Below are 23,407 nucleotides of genomic sequence, written 5' to 3' on the forward strand. Positions count from 1 at the left end.
CTTTACAATAGGGAACTAATGCAGTAATAAAGCAAGGCTGAGTGTTAGCAGACAAAGAGGTAAGTGGTCCCTGCTTGCAAGCTTACAATCTATAGGAAAATAGATGTTTCATACACAAGATTAAAAGCATATTGATTCACCCAGATTATATCACAAGATTACTCTTCTTACGCCTAGGTATATATTGAAAAATTGATAAAGTAAATAATAGGATTTAAGCCCATTTGACTGCCATCAAAAGTTAATTTTCAATGCATTGTGGTCTACAGTTTTATATAGTAACACCACCCTAAAATCTATGACTCCCTACTGAACAGCTGAGATCTTACTGTGATACCTATTTATGCTCAAATCAGTATCAGAAATGTATTTGGAGTTATGCAGCTCAAGGTCTTTGTGGAGAAAAAGAATCCTTACAGGAGTGGTGAACCCCCATATGTTAATTCTCCACCATTCAATAAACCTCTATAGTTTTGAAAGAAACAATGGACACTACATACAGATGTAGAGTTAGTCCTCAGTCCTCACTGATATGTTGCCAATCTACCCCAACTCTAAAATAAACCTTTGCCTTAGAGTAGTTCATACTCCAAAAGACAAATATTGTCACTTATCAATTATTACATTTACCAGCAAGGAAGTAAAAATTAATTTAAATTAGTCTATAACAGCACTAAATATTGTGTTTACCTGTGTCCCTACATTTTGCTCCCTCTCAAATATTGCTGCTTGTAACTGCTGTCCCATTCTGCATCAGGCCCACCCCTGCACAGACCAACTAGAATTTTTTTTACAATAAAGATTATTACAATTATGATTTTTCCACCTGTCCCTTTATTATAGTATATCCAACCTTAGGCATAGCAGAGCTGCTTTTTTTCCTCAATATACTTTACAGTTCCTGTTCTGCATATTTTACAGGATAAACCATACTCACTGCTTTTGGAAATTGTTAATATTTAAAGCATTTTACATTGATCAATATTATTCAAACATAACTTTTTAGTGTTATTTTTTCACAACAGGTGGAAAGTCACAGCCCTCTGCTATATGAACTGAAGAGACGACCAAATGGCAATAACAACCATTAAGGCATTGTTCTAATAACATGTTAACAATTTACAGCTTATAGTCTCTAATTTTGCAATGTCATTGTTATCTAATTATCTCAGCAATTCCATGAACTTCTGTTCTTCTTTCTATATATAAAACTGAATATGAAGTACTTTAAAAATAAACTGCACCATTTATAATTTTACCACAATGCTGTTTGGCTAGGAATTTGATGAACTTACCACCCCCATGTTGAATAGAACTAAAGGGAATCTACATCATTCTTATATGGAATGCACTTGTATATGTAGCATTGGATCCTGCCATGAATTCAATGTTATTTACAATCTATTTGTGAACTTTAGATGCAATAAAATCTCATGCCACTAGGTAAAAGGCACAGGGTACAGCAAAGCAGGGTGGGCTTATAGGAAAATTATAACTGGTTGAAGGAACTGACTAATTGTCAAGGAGAAGTGCCATCATCAACTTTACGGTAAAATACATCTATTTTTAATATTGTTTTGAAAAAGACCATCATAATTTTCACGTCCATAATTTTAAAGCTCTTGATCTAAACCAGATATGCAAAGTATAAAAGGTGACACTTTCAACTTAACAGAGTTAAAGATGATGGTAGACCTAAGCTTTTCAGGCTTTTAAACTGTGAAACCTAAAGAGATGAAACATCTGCTTCGGCATTGCTAATGTTGATGGACATACAAATCGTCTACATGTACAAACATATATGAAATAGATTTGAACATTAATCTTCAGAGCACAGAAACATGATTGATTAATGTGTGCTATGTAACGCACTTAAAACCGTTCACAGATTTGGTGAAACAAAATATTAAAATACTGTATATATTTACAGACCCTATATTCTTAGCACTTGGGGTTAAAATAAAGACAGTAATTACATCAACTCACCCCACTCACTGCTTTAAATCATTCTTGAAAAGGTTGCAATAACCCTGTAAAGACTTACATTGGTAAGTCACCCTGTATTCCATGATGCCTGTAAGACAGTACAGCTCCTCCATGTCCTGGAATCATTCCTTCTCCTTCAGGCAAAAAGTAAGACTGTAGTATAAGTACTCTCATAGAACAGTTTAGCACCAAAGACTGCTTTAAATAGTCATAATCAATACAACAGCCTTTAAAGACATAATATCACAAACTACACAAAACATATGGAATAACTAAAAATTCTGCTCCTATACACATCGGGGGGTAAATGTGCCAAGCTGAGAGTTTACAGCAGGTTTGATGTTGCCTATAGCAACCAATCAAATTCTAGATATCATTGTGTAGAATGTACTAAATAAATGATAACTACAATCTGATTGGTTGCTATAGGTAACATCAAACTTGCCGGAAACTTTCATCTTGGTACATTTACCCCCGGGCATCATTTATAGTACGGAGCTTAGCAAAAAAGGAAAAGCAGCCAGCATTTTTCCTGCATGCAAATTAATTTATTAATTTGATAGAAAATAAAGGCTGTTTTTATATGTCGCACACAAATACTGGAGAGCTTTATTTTTACACTAGATTTAAAAAACACTAACTCTGTTAACACATTTTAAATCTGCCTCCCTGGGGTGCAACACAGATTTGCCAAGGTATAAATATGCTACTTTTTTATTTTTGCTTTTCTTTGCTCCTAACTCTAATTGAGGCCTATCTTGTTTAATACTAACCACTATAATGGCTGAGAACATAGACAGCATGGGGACTTTTTCAAAGGGCAAAGGGCAAACTTTATTCTTTGTTTTATTGCCAGAACTGGATCAAACATTGTATTTTTATACATATACTGTATATGTAATGGGAAAAAAAGAGAGAAAAGCAAAAATGCTGTATGAAAAAAAAATCTGAATGGTAAACGTGAAGTAACACAAAACTAAAGAAAAATCTAGTGAACGAGAAATAATGCTACAAATTGTGATCCAGAGGCAGGAATAAGTGCCCTCACCTCACCCCATCACAGAACACACAGAAATTGTTGTTTCAACCACTGTCTGAACTTGATTCATTATTAAATACAAACATACATATGCAATTTTTTTATATTTCGTATGTAAAATCAGTTCTTATTTCACCAATGCTCATGTCTTCTTTTCAGAGAAAGGGTATATTTCATACACATTTACTGTCCCTATTTATTTTTTTTGCAACTGTGTAAATTGTAGATCTCACTCTATTTTCTGTGATCCCAAACAAAAAAAAGCTTTTATTTTTTTTTAATTTTTTTAAATAATAGAATTCTAAGGCGAATATATAAACATTGTGTGAGCACGGGCATATAGTGTTTTTAGATATGAATTTAAATGTTGATTTTTTTATTTATTTTTTAAATCTTTAGCCACTGATGACAATGATAACATCCACTTATAAAAGAGAAGCCTGTGAAAGTCTACACCAATTGAAATGGATCATGTTCAGTTTGGTGACTTGGTCTGCCTGAGGATTGTTGGCACCTCCAGCCCAGTATGAAGAGTAACCTGTGGAGAAAGAGCATATCAATAATCAATACATTCTTTTTATCCCTTCAACATGCAGAAGACCAACCAAAAACATCTGATTTTATGCACACAGAGCAATGCAAACAAATAGAAAATATAGAAACATAGGAGGGGGTGAAGTATAGTGTAATAGTATTATTACAATAATTAAAAAAAAGGATTTTAAAAAGTACAGGATAAATCTGGACAGGTAGCATTCATCATTAGCTTGCCACACAGACTACAAGGGGTATATTTACTAAACTGCGACTTTGAAAAGTGGAGATGTCTATAAAAACCAATCAGATTCTAGCTATCATTTTGTACAATGTACTAAATAAACGATAACTAAAATCTGATTGGTTGCTATAGACGACATCTCCAGTTTTTCATTTAAAAATTAAAAATCAACTATACTACTTTTTAAAAAAATATATAATTTTTTGCCTCCCCATTATTATGAAAGAAATAACTGTGCCCCCTTTCTTACCTAGCTGCCTTAATTAGAACTGACCATATGTAATAACACGGGAGAGCGCAAGACTTATTTTTTTTTTTTTACTCTGTCTAAAAATAATACAATGTATCAACAGTTACATCTACAACCCACTATTATGTGCTATATGTGGGGGCACACTAAAGCATAGTATAGTACCATAATGTGCTATCACATAAAGCCTGACATTGACAGCCACTAAATAATTCTGAGAAAAAGAATGGCCAGAGATCCCGTACCCCCTGCCATCTCACAAAGTGGCCAAGCCTGAATAGAATAAATAGCTAAGGATCGATGCATAGTTAATTCTATAATAATAATAATGAACTTTAAAGACTATAGGGGAGATTTGTTTGTTTAATATGAGTTATACTTTAACTATTTTACAGATTTATTAATTAGTGCTGTAGGGAAGCTAAATGTTGGTTTAAAACCACAAGCCAGTAAAAATGGATAGGTTTTATCACTCATCTTATTCAACTGGGGAATGTATATTAAAAACTATTGGATAGCCCCTTAAAAATGCACTTATACCTAGGAAAATCGCTTAAGAATATATTTCATAAGTGTCCCCAACCCTAAGTTGGTGCCTTGCGGGCTGCTCCTTTTCTCTAACAGCCCTGGCTGAAAACTGAGAATTGCGGCTTGTGATTGGTCCTGCCACTGACACCCCCTGGATTACAGTTTTTTCATTACAAAACTAGCAGAGTTCTGGGGAAAAACGACTGCAAGTAGCAGCTCCCAGGGCTCCAGCTAGGGAAATTAATAATTTCCTAGTTGTTAGTGCTGCTTTAAAGCACACAATGACAATTACATCCAGCAAGTAATACAATAAGTAATATATTGGATGCAGAATGAAAACAGTAAGAAATATATCCATCATACATAACAAAAGTTTCATTGTGTAGTTTGGTCAGTATTTTAAAGATTGCCAAATATAAACATTACCAGAGACACATTTTTAGAAACTGTTCCTGTTCCTGAATGAAACTAGGATTCTGTCAAGGAGTGTTCTGTGCTAAGGATTATTGCTTGGCTTTCATTTTCATTCATTTGGCTTTCATTTTATTTTATTGCTTGGCTTTTCATTATGCTATATGTAAGCATCATATTGAGATGTCAAAAAAGATAAAGAGATGCACATTTTACAAATGTCATGACTTACTTGTACATTTCGATTGAGACTTATTGCTGGCATAAACACACCATCAACGTTCTCAAAGGCTACAGGTCCCTGCTGCTTCCCATTAATATGAAAAATTAGTATTCGTTTATTAAGATCCAGTAGTATGCCAACCGTGGTTCCTTTGCTCACGCCTCCTTCTGTACTGTAAAGGTTAGGACACGTTAATATGTAGAAGTACAAAAAAAGCAACCAAGGTCAAAAATTAAAGTAATAATAAAAGTTCCTGTATTAGAACCTTAATGGTGCTATTCTTAACCCATGTGTTTTCTATTTAACATATTTTATTATACACAAGTATATTAAAGAGAAAACAGTGTAAATGTGGCAGCATTAAGGTTCAAACAGAGGAAATTTTGTTATTAACATTACTCGCAAAGTGTAATAACCTTTACCCCAAAGATAATCTGATGACATTCATAAAATAATTTGACAGATTACATAATTATATTGCTGATTACATCGCATAGAATATTCCATATATTACATCACTGATATTAGATTATGTCATGTGACTAATATTAACTGACATACTTCTTTCAACCAACCCAAACTGCGTATATGAAGGAGATGGAACCCTTCACCACCATATTAAATTTTTATTGTGATTGACTGAATTAATACAGTATTTGTATTTTGCATGTATTATATCTATTATAGTAATAGTTTTATACACAAATTCAACCTTTTACATTTGAAATCCTCCATCCCCTTTATAAATCCTTTGCTTATCTGTGCATCCTATCAGTCCTTTTTTTCTCTTTATGCCCCAACATTCCAGCTCTTATTATTATGTTTTTAACCGTCCAAGCTTCATCCACAGCCCTAGTTACTATTGGTTAAGAGCTGGGGCTGTGGGTAAATTTCTGCAGGTCATAAAGCAGAGAACAACACTGATCATGATCTTATTCTTTGTCCATAGTAGCCAACTTACCTTATCCATGCTCCAGCGCTGTGCTCTCCGGGTCGCGCGTGGCACTTCCGGGTAGCTGGTCACATGACCGCACTGTAGGGGCGGTCTATTCAAATGTCTTCTCCTATATAATGCTGGCACTGACACTTGCATAGTGTCAGTGCAACTAGTTTGCCGAGCTACTGACTCCCTCTACTACTACTTGTGCAGCTATCCTGCTGATCTCCTGTGTAGCGAACCCTGCCTGTTTCTGACCAAGTACTGCTAATCCCCTGTGTACCGAACGCTGCCTGTTTCTGACCAAGTGCTACTGATCTCTTGTGTACCGTACCTTGCCTGTTTTGGACTACGGCTGCTGATCCTCCGTGTACCAGTCCCTGCTTGACTACATCTCTAGGTACCTCTCTTTTTTCCTATTGTTACATCCTAAAGCAGTCCAGAGGGCCGCGAGCTGCGAGTTCCCAGCAGCAAAGCCCATCCTGCCTTACAACGCTTCTTGGTGAAAACCAGGGAACTCGATAGAATGCGTGCCTCTGGTCTGCTGGACTATAACAGTTTGCACTGACCCAATATGGACCCAGCAGGGGATCCCTCTCCCAAGGATCTATTGCAACATCTGCTGGGAAGAGTAGAGAAGCAAGAGACCAATCAGGAACGCCTCATGCAGTTTCTTCAGTTTCTTCTGTCTGTTTGGTTAGATTCCTAGCAAAACACCCTTGTGCCACCTCGTTCAGTAGTCATTTCATTTGAATCTGTTTCTGCTCAAGTTTCCACCTCTACCTCGCAGTTGCGTATTCCTAACCCTCCAATGTTTGATGGGAACCCCAAATTATGCAGATGATTTTTAAATCAGTGTGCAATACAATTCAAATTACTACCAGCCAATTTTCTCACTGAAAAAGCTAAGGTTGCTTATAATATATCATAGGAACAGGATCCTCCAATGTGTGGGCAGGTTATAATGTTGTGACCCCCCCTGCATAAGCTTTTAGAACAGGAGGAAAGGTTTTCACCTATAGCAACCGCCTTTCCTGTAGAGATGGATTTTCTCAACGGTACTCGGATGCCCCCAGGACTTACACTCAGAGTAGTAAACTGTTATACTGTAGGGACGGGTAGTGAGGAGTAGGAGGCTGGAGCGCAACTGTAGGGGTGAGCACAAAGAGTAGCTGGAGTCAGGCCGCAAGGTTGAAGGTCAGAAGCAAACAAGGAGAGTCCGAATTCAGAACGGAAAGTCAGCAAATGAGAGTAGTCCAGGAAACAAAGCCAAAGGGTCAGGTAACACCACCAAGACAACAGCCGGGATGGAACCGGTGCAGCAGTGCAGTGGCTCAGGTAAGGTTCAGGCCATCAGCCTAGTGCGGTGGCTCGTAACACAACTAAGGCAAAGGGTTCAGGCAGAGGTGTAGTTGAGGACAATATGAGGTCGGTACACAAATAATGGAGGCAGGATGCAGCAACAGTCTGAGCAGACTGAATGTATCTCTAATGTTTATATGTACTGTTGTGAATGCAACAAATGACTGTCTACCAAAGTGTTTTTTTTATTATGATTAATTAATTATTTGTTAGTTTAATGTTTATATTATCAAATTATTAGGGCTTCATGTCTGTGAAAGGTGGATACAGCATGCAGGTGTTGGATCTTAGCCTTAATTTTTTGGCTATATATGCATTTTACAATACCCTGTTAGCATTCTGATATTCTAACCTCTGAGGAAGTTGCTGCATAGCAAAGAAATGCATAAGGGACTTTTATGGAACAAATACATTATATTAAAGATCTATGTCCTTCTTTAGGCCTCCAAACTTCTGGAATGGGTTGTCTACAACCATCTCACCTCCTTTCCCCAATCTCGCTCCCTCTTTGACCCACTCCAATCTGGATTTCACTCCCTCCAGTTCACAGAAACTGCCCTCACTTTCTTCTTAACTTTCTTGTCCTCTCTGCTGCCTTTGATACTGTTAATCATTCCCTCCTTTTTCAAATTCTCCAATCTCTAATAATGTCCTCTTGTGGTTTTTCTCTTACCTCACTATCCAATCCTTTTAAGTCTCTATACCCAACTCCACCTCCAATGCTCTTCCCTTACCATGTAGGATGCAGCTCTCATTTCCTCATTTTCTCCTTCTACACTTGCATAACCCTCTGTACCTCTAGTTTTGCTTCCCTAGCCCTGTTTTCTTGAGCCCAGGCCTACTTATGATAATCCTCACTGTGCCATGGGGATTGGGTGGAACCTCCTGCTGGATTTTTGTGCTATACATCATTGCTGCATTACATTTTTGGATATATATCACAGAAATTGTGATAAGTGCTTAAAGCAGATATTCAAAATTTCTAATAGCGTTTGTACGTTTCTAGATATTTTTGTGATTTTTAAATATGTTAAGTGACACTGCAGTGGTATAGAATGATTGACTGAATATGTTTTTATTGGTATATTTTTGTAATAAATTTTATTAATATCTGATACTTCACATAAATGTTTTTTATATAAATATTTTTCATATAATTTGGTTTATAATATATTATTGGTTTTTTTGCAGCATAGTGTTGTCATATTTCCTCCATTTCTCAGATAGAAATATCCCTGCCTCTGCTTAATGTAAAAAACCCTCCAAACTATATTAATCCTGGTGGTAAGGGCTTAGGTCACATGGCATCACATACTTGGACGTGTGTTCCCATTCCACTGCTCTGGAGGGAGTTTTTTTAATTAATATCTGCTGTGCTTGGGGTGCTTCCTCCTCCTCTCCTGCTCACTCTCCCACAGCAATTATCGAATCTTTCCAACTTGATTGACATGCTGCACACTACTGTTTCCGCTGGTCTGTTATACCCGATAACTGCATAGTGAATTGCTGGTTGTTTTTTTCTGAGTAACTATATGTGGGGGTTCCCCCGTGTACAACCCTTTGTTTTGACTTCCTTTTTGTTTCCTGTACCACTATATAACCTCTTGAAAATTTCAATAAAAATTATTGATGGGGAAAAAAAAAAGAAATTGCATTCACTTTTGTACTGCTTCAAGTGCTATTGTGGCCAGGTGTTCTGAGCGACTCTGGGTCTCTCTGAGAATACTTTGGATTCTCTGGACTTTATTATACTTTTGACAAGTACATTGTGACATTCCGCTGACCACATCTTCTGCTCTGATATTGGCACTTTCTGAAGCCTGCATTTTTGTCTGTTAATAGCAGAGCCATCTGTATATGATTCTGGAATTGATGAATCTGCATAAGTCTCTGAACCTGATAATCAGCATATGATTCTGAACCTGATAAATCTCCACATGACCTGAATATCTGCATATGATTCTGAACCTGACAGTCTGCATCTGATATCCTGTATCTAATACTCTGCATACACTGTTTGTTACTGATCAATTGTGTTAAAAAATAGACTGTCGTATTAAGTCATATGCCTCGTAATTTCTGCTGCAAACGCAACATACGTTATCCAAAAGACATTACTAGGTATTAATGTCTAGTGTTGAGCGTATTCTTCCACTCATCATCAACATTTATTTATATAGCGCCAGCAAATTCTGCAGCGTTTTACAATTGGGAACAAACACAGTAATAAAACAATGTTGGGTAATTAAGACAGACAGAGTGGTAAGAGGGCCCTGCTCGCAATCTTACAATCTATAGGACAGCGGGAGTCTGATACAGGAGGTCAAACTCCACACATTGCATATTGGTCCAGCCAGAATGCAGAGTTAACTAATAGCCTAGTGGGCCATATGCTCCAGTCACACAACAATGTTGGTCAGGATCTCATCCCTCTCACTCATCTCCCTCTTGCTTTTAAGATTTTAAGCACCACTGAGATCCAGTTTGGGGAAGATGGTTACTACCTTGATTCAATCAAAGAATTCAGAGATCAAAGGTATGGGTACCTCAAAAGTATAAGGTACTTATTCTTGACTGTAACTTCGTTCAGACCCCAGTAATATATACAGGGGTGCAAAACCTCTGTCCTTGTTCATAACAAAGAAGAATCCAGCTCCAGCCGTAGAAGAAGATTTCAGAGTAAAACCTTGAGCCATATTTTCTTGGATATAGGAAGACATGGCTTGAGTCTCAGGTAGAAGATATCCACAAGGTGATCAATCCCATGCTCTATTGGGAGGTAACTCCTCAACTCTTTTTGTAGTACAGTATACACAGCATTTACTTTCCTGTAGCTGAATAATCTATTTGTGATACTTCATTTTAACGCGATGATGTTAGTTTTGTATTCCGGTGGAGGGGGCAGGCCATAGACTTTTAACAACAACAAAGCACTGTGTTCCGAATTCTAAATGTTCACACTAGGGTTTAATAACTAACATTTCATTTAGGTGCAAATATGCACTGAACCGCAGCAACCAATCAACAATTAACTTTAATCTTTCTATTGCAAATTAGACAATGAAAGCAAGTGTCTTATTGGTTAAATACATAAAAAATTAGTCCAACTGTCTTTTAGGGCATTAAGCATAAAATAATGTTGAATGCTGGTATAAACTATTCTCAATAAGGTATATAGAATACAAGAGTGATGTATTAAACATTCCAGCAATGACCTATGAAGGTGTAATAAAAGCTGAACACAAATATAATTAAACTATTAAACACAGTTGCCTGTTCTCTTTGGGAAAGACCTACCAAAGAAAGCAGGCAATTCTCCTGCAAAGTTGCTTATCTGCAAGGTGGGCGGGAACATACTCTTATGATGCAAACCATGCCAGAAAGCCATGCTCACCACAGTAAACACTGAGTGGGCACTGGTTTCATCCTACACATTGTCTCACCTACATGATGATGCAAAATGTCATCACATTGGCACATCATGACGATATTATAGGGACTCCCCAAAATATAAAAATCACACCTGAAAAATAGAATGCACCTCCCTTCATTCAGAATACCATCTACTAACTTTGGACATTGGAGTGAAAGGAAAATGGAGAATTTCCCATAACAATATTGTCTGCTTTGTGATGGACCAATGTTATCATTAGTTTTTGTTCTCAACTTTATTATTATTATGAAAACATTTTATATGCCCTTCCACATTATTGGGCAAAAATATTTACCGGAGACTGTATATTACTGAACTGAATAACATATTTATAATAACATCAGTGCTCATATTTAAATACATCTAACCTTTAGGAAGAATTTCTAAAACTACTCTGGAACATTTAGGGAACTGTAGGGCATTTGAGTGGTTTATTTGCAGTCTCCGATGTAACACATGGTTTCTGCAGATTGGAATCATACAGTGGTGGATCAAAGCATTGCAGGGTCCAATTGCAAAATTTGTTAAAAATTTATTCAAAGGAATTCTCCACTCTGCTCTTTTGAGAGCATAGTGTGACTCTCAGGGAGGGGAAAGACTCTAGAGAGGGGGATGATCCAGCATTGCTGAGCCACTCTCATCTCTAGGTCCCGTAGCCCCTGCCCCCTGTGCACCCCATTGTTTATCCCCCAACTTTCATACATATGGGCATGGGCAGTGATTTCTCAGCAAACAAAACTTATATTCTATGCTTTGACACTTACCGGTTAGTATGAGAGTTGCAGTGCATGAACCAGCTTCGGTTATTGTCCACATACATTGCCCAGGCTTTATCATCTTTCCCCAGCATCATATCTTTCACCACATTAATTCTGGCAACACCAAATGCTGGATCAGGATGGTTATCATATCTGTCGACTTGTACCTCCCAATAATGGACTCCTTTGGAGAATGCAGCAGTGCCCAAAACCACTCTGTCATCATAACTGCTGCAAGAAGCCGTCATGTTGTCATTGGACAGGACAATATCTCGATGTGCAGAGTTTGAGTCAAATGTGAAAAAAGCCACTGGTAGAGAGCAGATTAGTGCCATATTAGCATAGACATCAGTATCTATCAATGTTTAAACTACAGGTATCTTTTTCAGAATCCTTAAATATTTACAAGAGTATAGGCGCTGCCTCTTCAGAAATGTTTGTAACATATATACAGTGGTGTTTAAAAGATTGGGCCCACTACTGGCCGACTCAACCTCTGCAGGGTGCAAACTTAAACACGACATATTTCTGCACATTGTAATACACAGTTACTATTTCTTGGCTGAATTAAAAAGATAGAAATGTGAATGTGGCATGTACAAAAGTTGGGACTCTTGTCAGTCAACACTTGATAACACTTTGTTTGGCAGAAATCACAGTTTCTACAAATCAAATTTATTGTTGCTAGGTATGATTCTTTCCATCACTGTTCCTTGCAGAATCCCTCCAGCTCAGAATTATTTTAATGTCTTTTAGCATGCACTGCATGTTTCAGATCTCACATATTTTTAAAGATCGTTATGTTTAGGGACTGGGAAGACTGTTCCAAAACCTTAATCTTTCATTCCTGTAAGTACTTCAGGCTTGATTTGATTATTGATGTATGTTTGAGGTGTGTTTTAGATTGTTGTCTTGCTGAAACATCCAACTTTGTCTCAGCTTCAATTTCTTCACTGAGCTTCAAAAATATGCTGGTATTTAGTTTAGTTGATTTAATTATATTAATTCTTCCCCCTGGACAGTATTTTCCCATTTGATCAAATGTTTCACCTGCTTTTCTCCAAATATATCTATGTGATTATAATTTTGTTTCATCAGTCTACAACACTTTGTTTGAAAATTTTCCTGGCTTATCTAAGTATTTATTTGTATACTTCAGAAATTGATGTTTGGGATGAGGTTGTACGAGAGCTTTGCAGTTCTAACATACACCTACAGATCTTGCCTTACTTCAATATTCCCCCTTGACTTTTATTTCCTAATGATGTCTCTGAGAGAGGAAATTTCATACTAAAAGCATTTAGATGTTTTTAATAGCCATCTCATGATCTATAGCAGTCAACTATCTTTATTTTCATGTCCTCTGTTAGCTGCTTAGAGGAGCCCATGGTTGTTGAGGTAGGGACAACATTCTGAGTAGAAATGCTCACTGACCCCCGTGAAGTGGTTTTGGTTTTTGATCTGGATTAGCTTCGTGTTTTGGTTTTGGATCTGTATTTTTTTAGAAAAATTGCTACAATATGCTAAAATCACATAATTTTGCTCTTTTTTTTATCCTACATTATTATTAACCTCAACAACACTAATTTCAAGTAATTTGCAGCAAATTTTGACCACCTCACAGGTCACATTATTATTTTCATACACTTTCGGGCAAATACTGCAGCGACCTGGCTTGATGCTAAGCGACAGAGCAACGACTCAAACACACAGCAGTTCCTAGCACATCTAGGACACATTGGCACACAGCAGTGGCAGAATAGAAAAGTGGTGCAAGATGGAATTGTCCTTGGGCCCTTCCACCCACCCTTATGTTGGATCTTAAAAAGGACATGCACACTTTACCAAACCAAGCACTTTAGCCACAAAAGTGTCACTCCTGGTGGCTGAGGTGCTTGGTTTGTTTAGGCACCCACAAAACAAAGTAACAATGGCATTAAACCACCTAAGGTAAGAGTGCTGTTAATTAACTCTACTGTGGCAAGATGTTGTTGTCATCATCCTCGGCCTCAACATCCTCATTAGCGACCTCTCTGGCTACACAAATATCCCCCTCATCCTGTTGCAATTCCAAAGTGGCATCCTCAATTTGTGTATCACCGGCTACACTCGGGCTGTTCAGGTACACATCTGCAGAAATACGGAAAGGGGCCTTCTTTATGGGTACACTATCAGAATTGTCACGATTACACATAGCACTCGTGGACGGACTCTCCTCAGGGATTGGTGTTATTTCTGAATCTGAGCATACATTTTCCTCTAATGCCTTACTGCTTTCTTCCAGCTCAGCTTTTACACGTAAAAGTATTTGTGCACCACTTTTGGAGTCCGAATTACTTGAACTTGCTTGGTCACGAGTGACCTTACAAGAAGATGCCTCAGTAACAATTTTAGATCTCGCACTCATAGAGAAAGGCGAAGCCTTATTCTTTCTTTGCCGCAGCGTGTGTAGAATGGCATGTTGGCATTTTTATTTTTTCGGCAGATAACTTTTCCTGGATTACAGCTCTTTTTTTCTTCACCCCGATAAAAGGTGTTTTTTTTAATGTTTTGTTCCCTGACTTAAAAAGACTATGTACTTTTACATAGGCTTTACAAGATGACATACAGGGATTATTATCATCAGGACTGGTGGCAGCAGCTGCTTGCTGCTCCTGGTCTTCTGTGTACTGCTGTGAATCCATTTGGATAACACCGTACACTTTTTGGTGCAAATTCCGATGAAAAGTCTGCAAGGTGTAGGAGGCTACTTTCTCAAAATGCGGAACAGATAATGTTTATAAAAATGAACTACAATTTCCAGGAGGACAGCCTTTCCTGCCAATTACATTAAAGTTCTGAGACTTCTGTAATGGTGGATTCTAGCGGTGATGAATTAATAATGTGTGAGAATAATGTACACACTGATGAGGGTGAGGATAAGGCTGAGGATGATGTCAACAACATCTGGCCACAGTAGAGTTCATTAACAGCACTGTTACCTTAGGTGCCTTAAGCTCATTGTTAGCTTGTTTTGTGGGGGCCCAAACAAACCAAACACTTCAGCCACAAAAGTGGCACTCCTTGTCGCTGAAGTGCTTGGTTTGTTAAAGTGTTAATGTCCTTTTTAAGATCCAACATAAGGGTGGGTGGGACGGCTCAAGGAAATTCCATCTTGCACCACTTTTCCTTTCAGCTACCGCTGTGTGCCAATGTTACCTACATGTGCTACATATTGTTGTGTGCTTTGCAAAACTCAAAGACACTCATTGATGATGCAGATGACTCAGCACAACATTTTGACATCTGGTCTGGCCTACTGTAAAAGAATTGACCAAAATTAGTGACACCTCTGCTGTAACTCCACCTGATCCTACTATCAACTATCAACATCCAAAGAATGAGGGAGGATTATTATTAATTTTTTGAACAACAGTTTTATTAACAAAGAACAACAGTGCTTGCAGAAGTAATGTAAGCATGGATGTCTAAATAGACGTGTATAGGTATTACTCAAACCTTCCACTTTGCTGCTGTTTCATCAGCATTGCACAAAGTGTTTGTAATCTGCACTTTATGTCAAAGTTACCTAGCTATATTTTAATTTAATTTAATTTAAAATGAGCTTGCTTTTTGCTGTGAATTTCAATGACTCATTTTAGTGCATTGTCTGGAACAAGATCTGATATAATCATGTAAAATGATGACAGCCAATTTTTGAACACCAGGCAGATTAACCCTTCTGAAGTTTGCTTTCAACCAGCCTTCAATTACTACTCTCTCATACGTGTGACCACATACATTGTATACTTTTGTAACGGCGATCTCCTTGTCTTCATCTTCCAAAGCTTAGTCTGCAGTGGCCGGTGACACACCCATTTGTTTTTTCAGGTCTCTTAGCTGTTCTTTAAACTGGACATATTTATTGTCCTACCTCAGGGCCTCCTCTGTATTATTCTTCTGAAGCGCAGTGTGTCTCTCGTGTACAAGCTCTCTTAAATCCTGGATCTCATCCGATAGGTCATGTTTTCACTTAAGTACGGTCTCCTCAACTACGTCTATATATATTGGTTTAAATCTCTGTTCACTGCAGCATATTCCAACATGACAGATTCCATGCTGCCCACATGTTCCATGTCACAGTCTGTCTGAAGCAGATCTAATGCCACTCCAATTGTAATATCCATTCCTGTGTCTACATAAGTTTGGCAGTTTTTCAGGGATGAGAGGGAGGTATCCCCAGAGGAGAAGGAGATGAAAGATGCAGCACGAGCAGACATGGTTTAATAATGTAGAGTTCATTGTCAGCATTGTTAGGCTTAAGGTAGCTAAGCTATTGGTAGCTTGTTTTGTGGGGGCCCAAACAAACCATGCACTTCAGCCACAAATGTGGCACTGCTTGTCGCTGGAGTGCTTGGTTTGTTAAACTGTACATGTCCTTTTCAATATCTTACATATGGGTGGGTGGGAGGACCCAAGGACAATTCCATCTTGCACCACTTTTCTTTTCTGCCACTTCTATGTGGCAATGTTTCCTAGATGTGCTATGAACTGCCGCGTGTTTGTGCCGTTGCGCTGTCGCTTAGCATCCAGCCAGTTTGCTGCAGTCTTTGTCCGAAAGTGTATGAAAATAATATCGTGACCTGTGAAGTGGTCAAAATTGACTGGAAATCACTGGAAATTACTGTTATTGAGGTTATTCATAATGTAGGAACAAAAAAAGAGCAAAATTATGTGATTTTAGCAAATGTTAGCTATCTTTCTTAAAAATACAGATCCAAAACCAAAACCAAAACTAAAACACGCAAGGGTGGTTTTGCCAAAACCAAAACACAAACTTAATCCAGATCCAAAACCAAAACCAAAATGGGGGTCAGTGAACATCTCTAATAAATAGTAACTATGTATTAAATTATGCTTAAGTTTGTGGAGAATATGTTAATATTTTTCCACTCAGAGATTCAGTGAAACATGGAATTTGACCAGGGAATGCCTTCACTTTTATATACTGTAGAACTGTATTTTGTAAAGATTTCCAGAACTCTAAACACCTAATTCAGTGCTTTAGAAAGGACAGGCGAAGTCTACACTGATGTTTCTTTTCAGATATGCAGGAGTTAGTGGGAGTAGGAAGAAATGCGAAAAGCTATGTTTGCATAATTTTCACGTGGATGTAGCCACAATTTTAAAAATGCTCCGGAGTTCTCATAAAAGTGCAGGTGGAGTTTACAATGATAAATTTAATCTGGGGGGATGCACATTTGCTTTGCTTGTTTAAATCATGCAAGCATAGGAAGCATACAGCAGAACAGTATGGGACCATTGTTGGCTTCAGGAAATATTGGAACTGGAAAACACAGGTAGCTAAAACATCAGATTTAATCTTAACACCTTAAACACTGCCTATTATCAGATTTTAGGTAGAGAAGTTTAAAATTAAGTTGTTTTTTTGAAGTTTTAACTAATTAATTTCCAGAGTTAATTTACATAGTGTATAAGCAACTTTAGTTAAGTAAAGTGTAATGTGGGTAGTCAGAATATATTTAAATGAAGAGCAAACTTAAATTTTTATCTATCATATATTTGCTCAAATTGTACATATCTCTACATATTCCTCATGACAGCAACGTACCATCAGATGTCTGAAGAACTACTGTTTTGCTGTAAGGCCCAAGGCCTGTTGAATTAAATGCCTTAACTCTTGCATTGTAAGTGCTGTTGAAGTGAAGGCCGTCAATTGTGCATAAAGTCTCTTTTCCCACATAAACTTCCTGAAAATGACAGAGAAACAAAAATACACAAAAAAGTTAATTATTATTCTGTTCATGAAACCTTATGTTGTAAAGGCAAGTTAGACACTGATTTCAATAAATAGGATTTAGGAAATCCTGAAGATGTATATTGCAACAATGGATTCCTATCCATTTCAGTGTGTTAGTTCCATATAAATGTCTTTAACATTCCAATTGTTATAATAACATATGGGTCATTTCACATCACGCAAGGAAAATGAAATGTCCACAACCCATCTTGTATTTGTTTGAAATTTTTTTAGTTAAGAGAGGATGTCAAAATAACTATTTCTGCCAAATATCTCGACTGTCTGACAATTAGTTGATTAAATATTGATTTTTATGAAATTGCATGGGGTAAAGAGAAGACTCCGGGAGACATACGATAAAAGGAAGAAAAGAGCAGGCAAGTACAGCCATTCAAGAGAAGCTTACTGAAATGTTGTCTCTTCCTAGCACATCACTAGAATCACCTCAGAAAGTAAGAAAATGTTCAGGTTGTGATGATTTACAGAGTGTGATATATGAATTAAAGCAAAAGTGTTAAGAGGCGCCACGACAAGAAGTAATAAAAATATTAACTCTGGCACCAAACAGCTGGACAATTAAGCAGACCGCAGAAGAATTTAATGTCATAGCCGTCTAGAAACAACAAAGACTGTGGCAGGAACACGTTCTCATCAAATATTTCGGCCTATTAGTAATGATGAGCTACACATATATACTATGGCCACAGTCACAAAAAATGTAGACAAAAGTGATCTGCAACCTGGAACATACATAGCAGCAGTGTATGGTAACATCTGGTACATTGGGTATATCATTCAATGTAATGAGGTGGAACAAGATGTGCTGGTACACTTCATGAAACTAAACCAATCAATAAATGTGCTGTCCTGGCCTTCAAGAGATAAGTGTTTTGTTCCTTTTATTCACATGCTCTGTGTAACGGAAGTGCCTACCATCCAAGGAAGTACTGGAAGGCGGTATACACTTTCTGCTGACACCTTAAGGAAAATTACAGACCGTTACAACAAGTTCTAAACAAGGGAAAAATAATTAGATTGTTGACTTAACTTCAGTTATGGACTAAAGTTATGTTAAAGGTTTTAAATGTCATGGTTTCTTGTGTTAATTATGTATGCGGTAAACCAGTAATCGAGCATCAACATTATTTTTCTTTCTCCACTATGAAACAGAACACCCTGCTGATTTTTTTGTGGTTTTTTTAAACACCACCCCCCCCCAAACAAAAAAATGGGATACCTAATATTGGTTGAACCAAGCGTTTTTAATTCTATTCGAAAAACGTGCATTTTTGCCGTAACGCAAAACATGAGGCAGATAAAGTAATTTGATTTGGATTCTTGGATTCGGAAGGAAGAGTTACCTTAGGATCCAAATTTTGTGGTGATTCCTTAATAAACACCCGCGATACTTCAAATAAACTGGATAAAGAAGCTGCGATTAGTAAATTATTTAATAAATTGAAAAATTTATATTTAACCAACTAATTGTCAGACAGTCGAGATATTTGGCAGAAATAGTTGTTTTGACATCCTCTCTTAACTAATAATTTTTTTTCAAACAAATCTGAGATGGGTGGTGGACACCCCTGGTTGAACTGACATGGAATGACCCATATATTATATCATATTATAGAATATATAATAGAATATAATTTTTTTTTGTCCATGAACAAAGACTGGGAAAAGTTGAGGCCATTGACCGCTGTGGTGAAGAATGTGGGAGAAAAAGAAGCTTAGATGAACAAAACATTAGTCTATTCCAGTTAGTTTTATAAATATGTCTCATTAGGAGAAGTCTGAATTGAAAAAAAAAATTAGCCTTTCAAATTAGAGATTTTCAGTGGCCCCTCATACACACATACATGTGTGTGTATGAGGGGGCCAGTATATTAATATAATGTGTGTGGGGGGGGGGCAGTATATTAATATAATGTGTGAGGGAATGGGGATCTTAATATAATGTGGGAGGTAGGCTATTAATTTAATGGTGAAGTGCAGGTTGGGGGCTAATTATGGGTGCTATTTTATTTGTGGGTGTAGGGGCAATGTAATTTAATAGTGGGGCCTATGAAGTTAAAATGGGGTGGTTTGAGAGCTATTAATTGAATGTGGTCTGTTTGGGAAAAATTAAGTCTATTTATTAAATTAATTAATTACATTATTAAATGTGATTATGAATTATTTAATGCCTGGGATGGTTGTGGGGAATAGTTATATTTATTAAACGTAAATGCTATTTAATTTATTGTTGGGGCAGTTTGGAGGGAGAGAAATAGATTTGTTCATTAAATGGGAATATTATTTAATGTTGGGGGGAAATAGGTCTATTTAATAAATGTGTATGCTATTAATTTAATGTCAGGGCTAGTTGGAGGGAAGTAGATATATTTATCAAATGTGAATACTATTCTTTTAATTTTGGGCTGGAAGGAGACTTTATTATATAACATGGGTGTTATATTGATTTAAACGTGAGGCTGGTTGGAGTTTTCTAAATTTCATGTACCCATTTTTTTTCCCAAATAGGGCATCCAACATTCCAGGATCCAGACAAGCAGCAACTGATCTAAAGACACCAGCAGCCACAGGTGGTGAAAGTGACAAGAACAGGTAGGAGAGAGCAGGACAGTCTGCCAACCATCCTCTATCTGTTGGAGCAGTCCTGAATTTTGGTGACTTGTCTCACTTAGTCAGGATTTGGTCTGACTACAAGGACAGTTGGGAGGTATGTTCGGCTTCACACTGTACTTCTAGTGAAGGCAGAGCTGTGTGCATCTAACTGTAGTGCAGTATTGTCTGTGTATTTGTCTAAAATAATAACCATGTTACATCATAGGGGTCCCCCCTGTCGATAGTACCCTGGGTCCCTCAGCTCTGGGCCAGGGTGTCAGAATGACACCTAGTGCTCTGCTTCTCCTACCAGTAGCACCGCTCATATTATATGTTTTAGCTTAACCCTAAAACAAATAATAACCCTATCTGTATATAGTCCAAAGCAAAAACAAGCCTTTTTGCTGGCAAAAACATCAGGTTTTTAAAGCAAAAGGGCTTTTTGCATTTTGATAAATCAGCCCTGTGTTCAGTACTGTAATAGAACATTATATAAGCTATTGCTATAATAGGATTTATACCCCATTATAATCAGCGAGGTATGTAAAAAACAAAAACAAAAAAGAAAAACAAAATTGCTGTAGGGAGGACACATATAATATAATACAATATAAAGTGAGGTTTGTTTTTTGTTGCATTTTTTGTTTTCACTATTTAAGATGTATAATTTATAATAATAAAGTATCGCTGCGTTAAACAACACTAAATAGCTTCTTTTTACATGAATATATATTGTACCGAAGACCACCCTTTAAGGATGGGCCACTGCTTATGGGCCAGTGCTATGTGCTTGCCCCCCGGGCTAAAGTCTGCCAGTCAGCCCCTGGACGAAATACTACTAAAGCGTAAGTCAGGCTCAGAAGGGTCATTGCTAAGCAAAGTATCTCAGCTGTGGAATGCAGTGAATGAAACTCATGCAGCTGTTATGGAGACCAAAAGTATAAAATTTGAAGATACATAAGAAAATGTGTTGCTAACATACAAAAAGTAATGTGTCTATAGTTCAGACAACTTAGTTCTGCTCAATATTGTGACAGCCAACACATTAAAAAAATGACTAAGTGTATGAGCATTCATAACAATGTTAGTGTGGTGCAAAATGATTTGTAAGTGGAGTAAATAGTAATTAGCATTACAATGCTGATTTTCTTTCTCTTTTCAGTAAAATGTGCAACATTGTGTGTACCAATACAAAAAAAAGAGAAGGAAAGAGCATTTACATAACTACACTACACATGCCAAAGTAGAGTTTGTTAAGCAATCCAGTATATAATTGTATTAACTGTCAGTGGCAATTAATCCTAACTGTTTAATTAAAAAAAAATAAGGAAGCTGTGTGAAGCTAAGTTCTACTAATTAGCTTAGTAACTAGTTTTAGTAATTCTAGCTTTCATTTACTTATTGCATTCTACAGACAACTAGAATCTGTTTGGTTGCTATAGGCAACATCTCCACTTTTTCAAACCCGCAGTTTAGTAAATATACCCCTAGGTATCTAATAAGCATACGGAAATTTGAAACAGAAGACATTGAAATTAGGGCAGACTTTTTACCCTCTTCTATCACTATGAAATAGTTTCCAGAAATCAGAAACTGCTGTTTAGTTTTATGTTTTGTGACACCCATGATATAGAAGGGACTGATCTAAATAGTTCAACTACATTCCACACATTACTATGTGTGGAATGTTATTATTGAAGGCTTTGAGGTAGAAAATATTTAGCTCAAAATGATTTGCGAAAAATCCTTCCAATATCAAGTGTAAAAGTATAAACTACTTGTTGTGATCTGGATTAGTGATTACTATTTGGCTTCAGAGAGGAAAACCTTCTTCATGACTTACAAACAGGGAAAGAGATATTATAATCCTAATTGGATTTTAAACAGAGTTCATGGGGCAGATTCAATTCCGCACTATTAGTGTTACTATGGTAATAGCTGGCATTACTACTGTTACTATGGTAATAGCTGTGTATTATTACCGTTACTACGGTAATTTTAACGCTAATTTTTGCATGCAGCTCTTTAGGATAACACAGGGATTTCAATCAGCCCCTTTATGTCTTCCACATTCTTCCTGAAGAACACATTAACTTTACTTAACTTTTACTTGAAAAATTAAAACAAGCCAATATATGGAATGTCACACCCAGGGGGAAAATACAATTCTGTCGCGAGTAATGCGGCGCTAAATCTATTACCGTTAATACAGTAATTTTAACCCTTCTTTCTGCTCGCAGTGTTGAAATTACCGTAATAACGGTAACTATGCACACTATTACCATAATATCGGTAACAGTGTGCAGGCTGCGTTATTTTCGGCAGTAACACAGCCAACTGAATTCCCCCCTTAGTCTGTTAAATCCCATAACTGGAATTACTGCAGTGACTTTACTAGTATCAGTATCAGAGTTTGGCCATAAAGTAATTCACCATTGTTCTGTCATATATTATTTAAATGTTAATAAATTTAATTTTTAGCTTATAACCTGCAGCTGTCTTCTACTGCACACTCAGGATCCTGGAAGATACCCCATATTTCATCACATCTTTTTCACAATAAGCTCATGTGTACAAGTCATGAACAATATAATATATTACAATAAGAATTAACAATTTAACTTAATATAATGGATGCCATGAGGGATCTTCCCTATTTACTGTCTAGCAGTCTAGTTAGGTTAAAAAAAAATCTTCATATTTCTTTTTTTCAGGCTCACCTTTCATCTCTTGTTCTACTTACTTTATTTTCTCTTGTGGACTAAATGCTGTAAAAAGTGTCATTGCTAGAAAAAACGTAATCCCTCCTCAATAATAAAGAGTATATGGTATTTTTGGGGAATGGAACATGTAACCTGTATAGTTAATGGCTGCTCAGTTCAACGTGACCCCTGGCTAGAGTATCATGAATCCTCCTCACCGATAAGTTAGCGACCTGGGAATCGGATAGTCCTTATATACGAGATATGTCTATAAAATAACGAGACTGTGATTCCACCTAGTAAACAAAGCAGTCAGAAGTGGTTATAACTGCATTCGTAGTAACCTTGAACCTGTCTGAACGTGCATGACAAGCTGCAACACTCTATGACGTTCACTTGATTGTGAGTCGCCATTTAGTTTGGTTGTGTTTTCTGTAGAGTACCGAAAAAATGCTAAGTTTAAAAGTTGAACAACGTGTCAATTTGAAATTTTTAGTAAAATTGCACAAAACACCAACAGAATGTTTTCAAATGCTTACTATGGCCTATGGGAATGACTGCCTGTCTCGTGCCCGTGTGTTTGAGTAGCA

General features: G+C 37.0%; 1 protein-coding gene across 2 annotated transcripts in view; it reads right to left on the reverse strand.

Moving 5' to 3' along the window:
* Nucleotides 1–3,384: 3,384 nt before the first annotated feature.
* Nucleotides 3,385–23,407, reverse strand: part of TRIM67 (tripartite motif containing 67) — a 92,676-nt gene continuing 72,653 nt past the window's right edge. For both annotated transcript variants that reach the window (XM_075203470.1, XM_075203469.1), the window contains exons 7-10: nucleotides 17,317–17,455; nucleotides 11,712–12,015; nucleotides 5,225–5,387; nucleotides 3,385–3,563 (exon numbers count right to left, since the gene is read on the reverse strand). In XM_075203470.1, the coding sequence (XP_075059571.1) occupies nucleotides 3,501–3,563; nucleotides 5,225–5,387; nucleotides 11,712–12,015; nucleotides 17,317–17,455 (669 nt within the window). In that variant the 3' untranslated portion in view covers nucleotides 3,385–3,500. The remainder of the gene's footprint in view (nucleotides 3,564–5,224; nucleotides 5,388–11,711; nucleotides 12,016–17,316; nucleotides 17,456–23,407) is intronic.

The sequence above is a fragment of the Mixophyes fleayi genome, chromosome 3 (genome assembly GCF_038048845.1).
Source record: "Mixophyes fleayi isolate aMixFle1 chromosome 3, aMixFle1.hap1, whole genome shotgun sequence".
NCBI lineage: Eukaryota > Metazoa > Chordata > Amphibia > Anura > Limnodynastidae > Mixophyes > Mixophyes fleayi.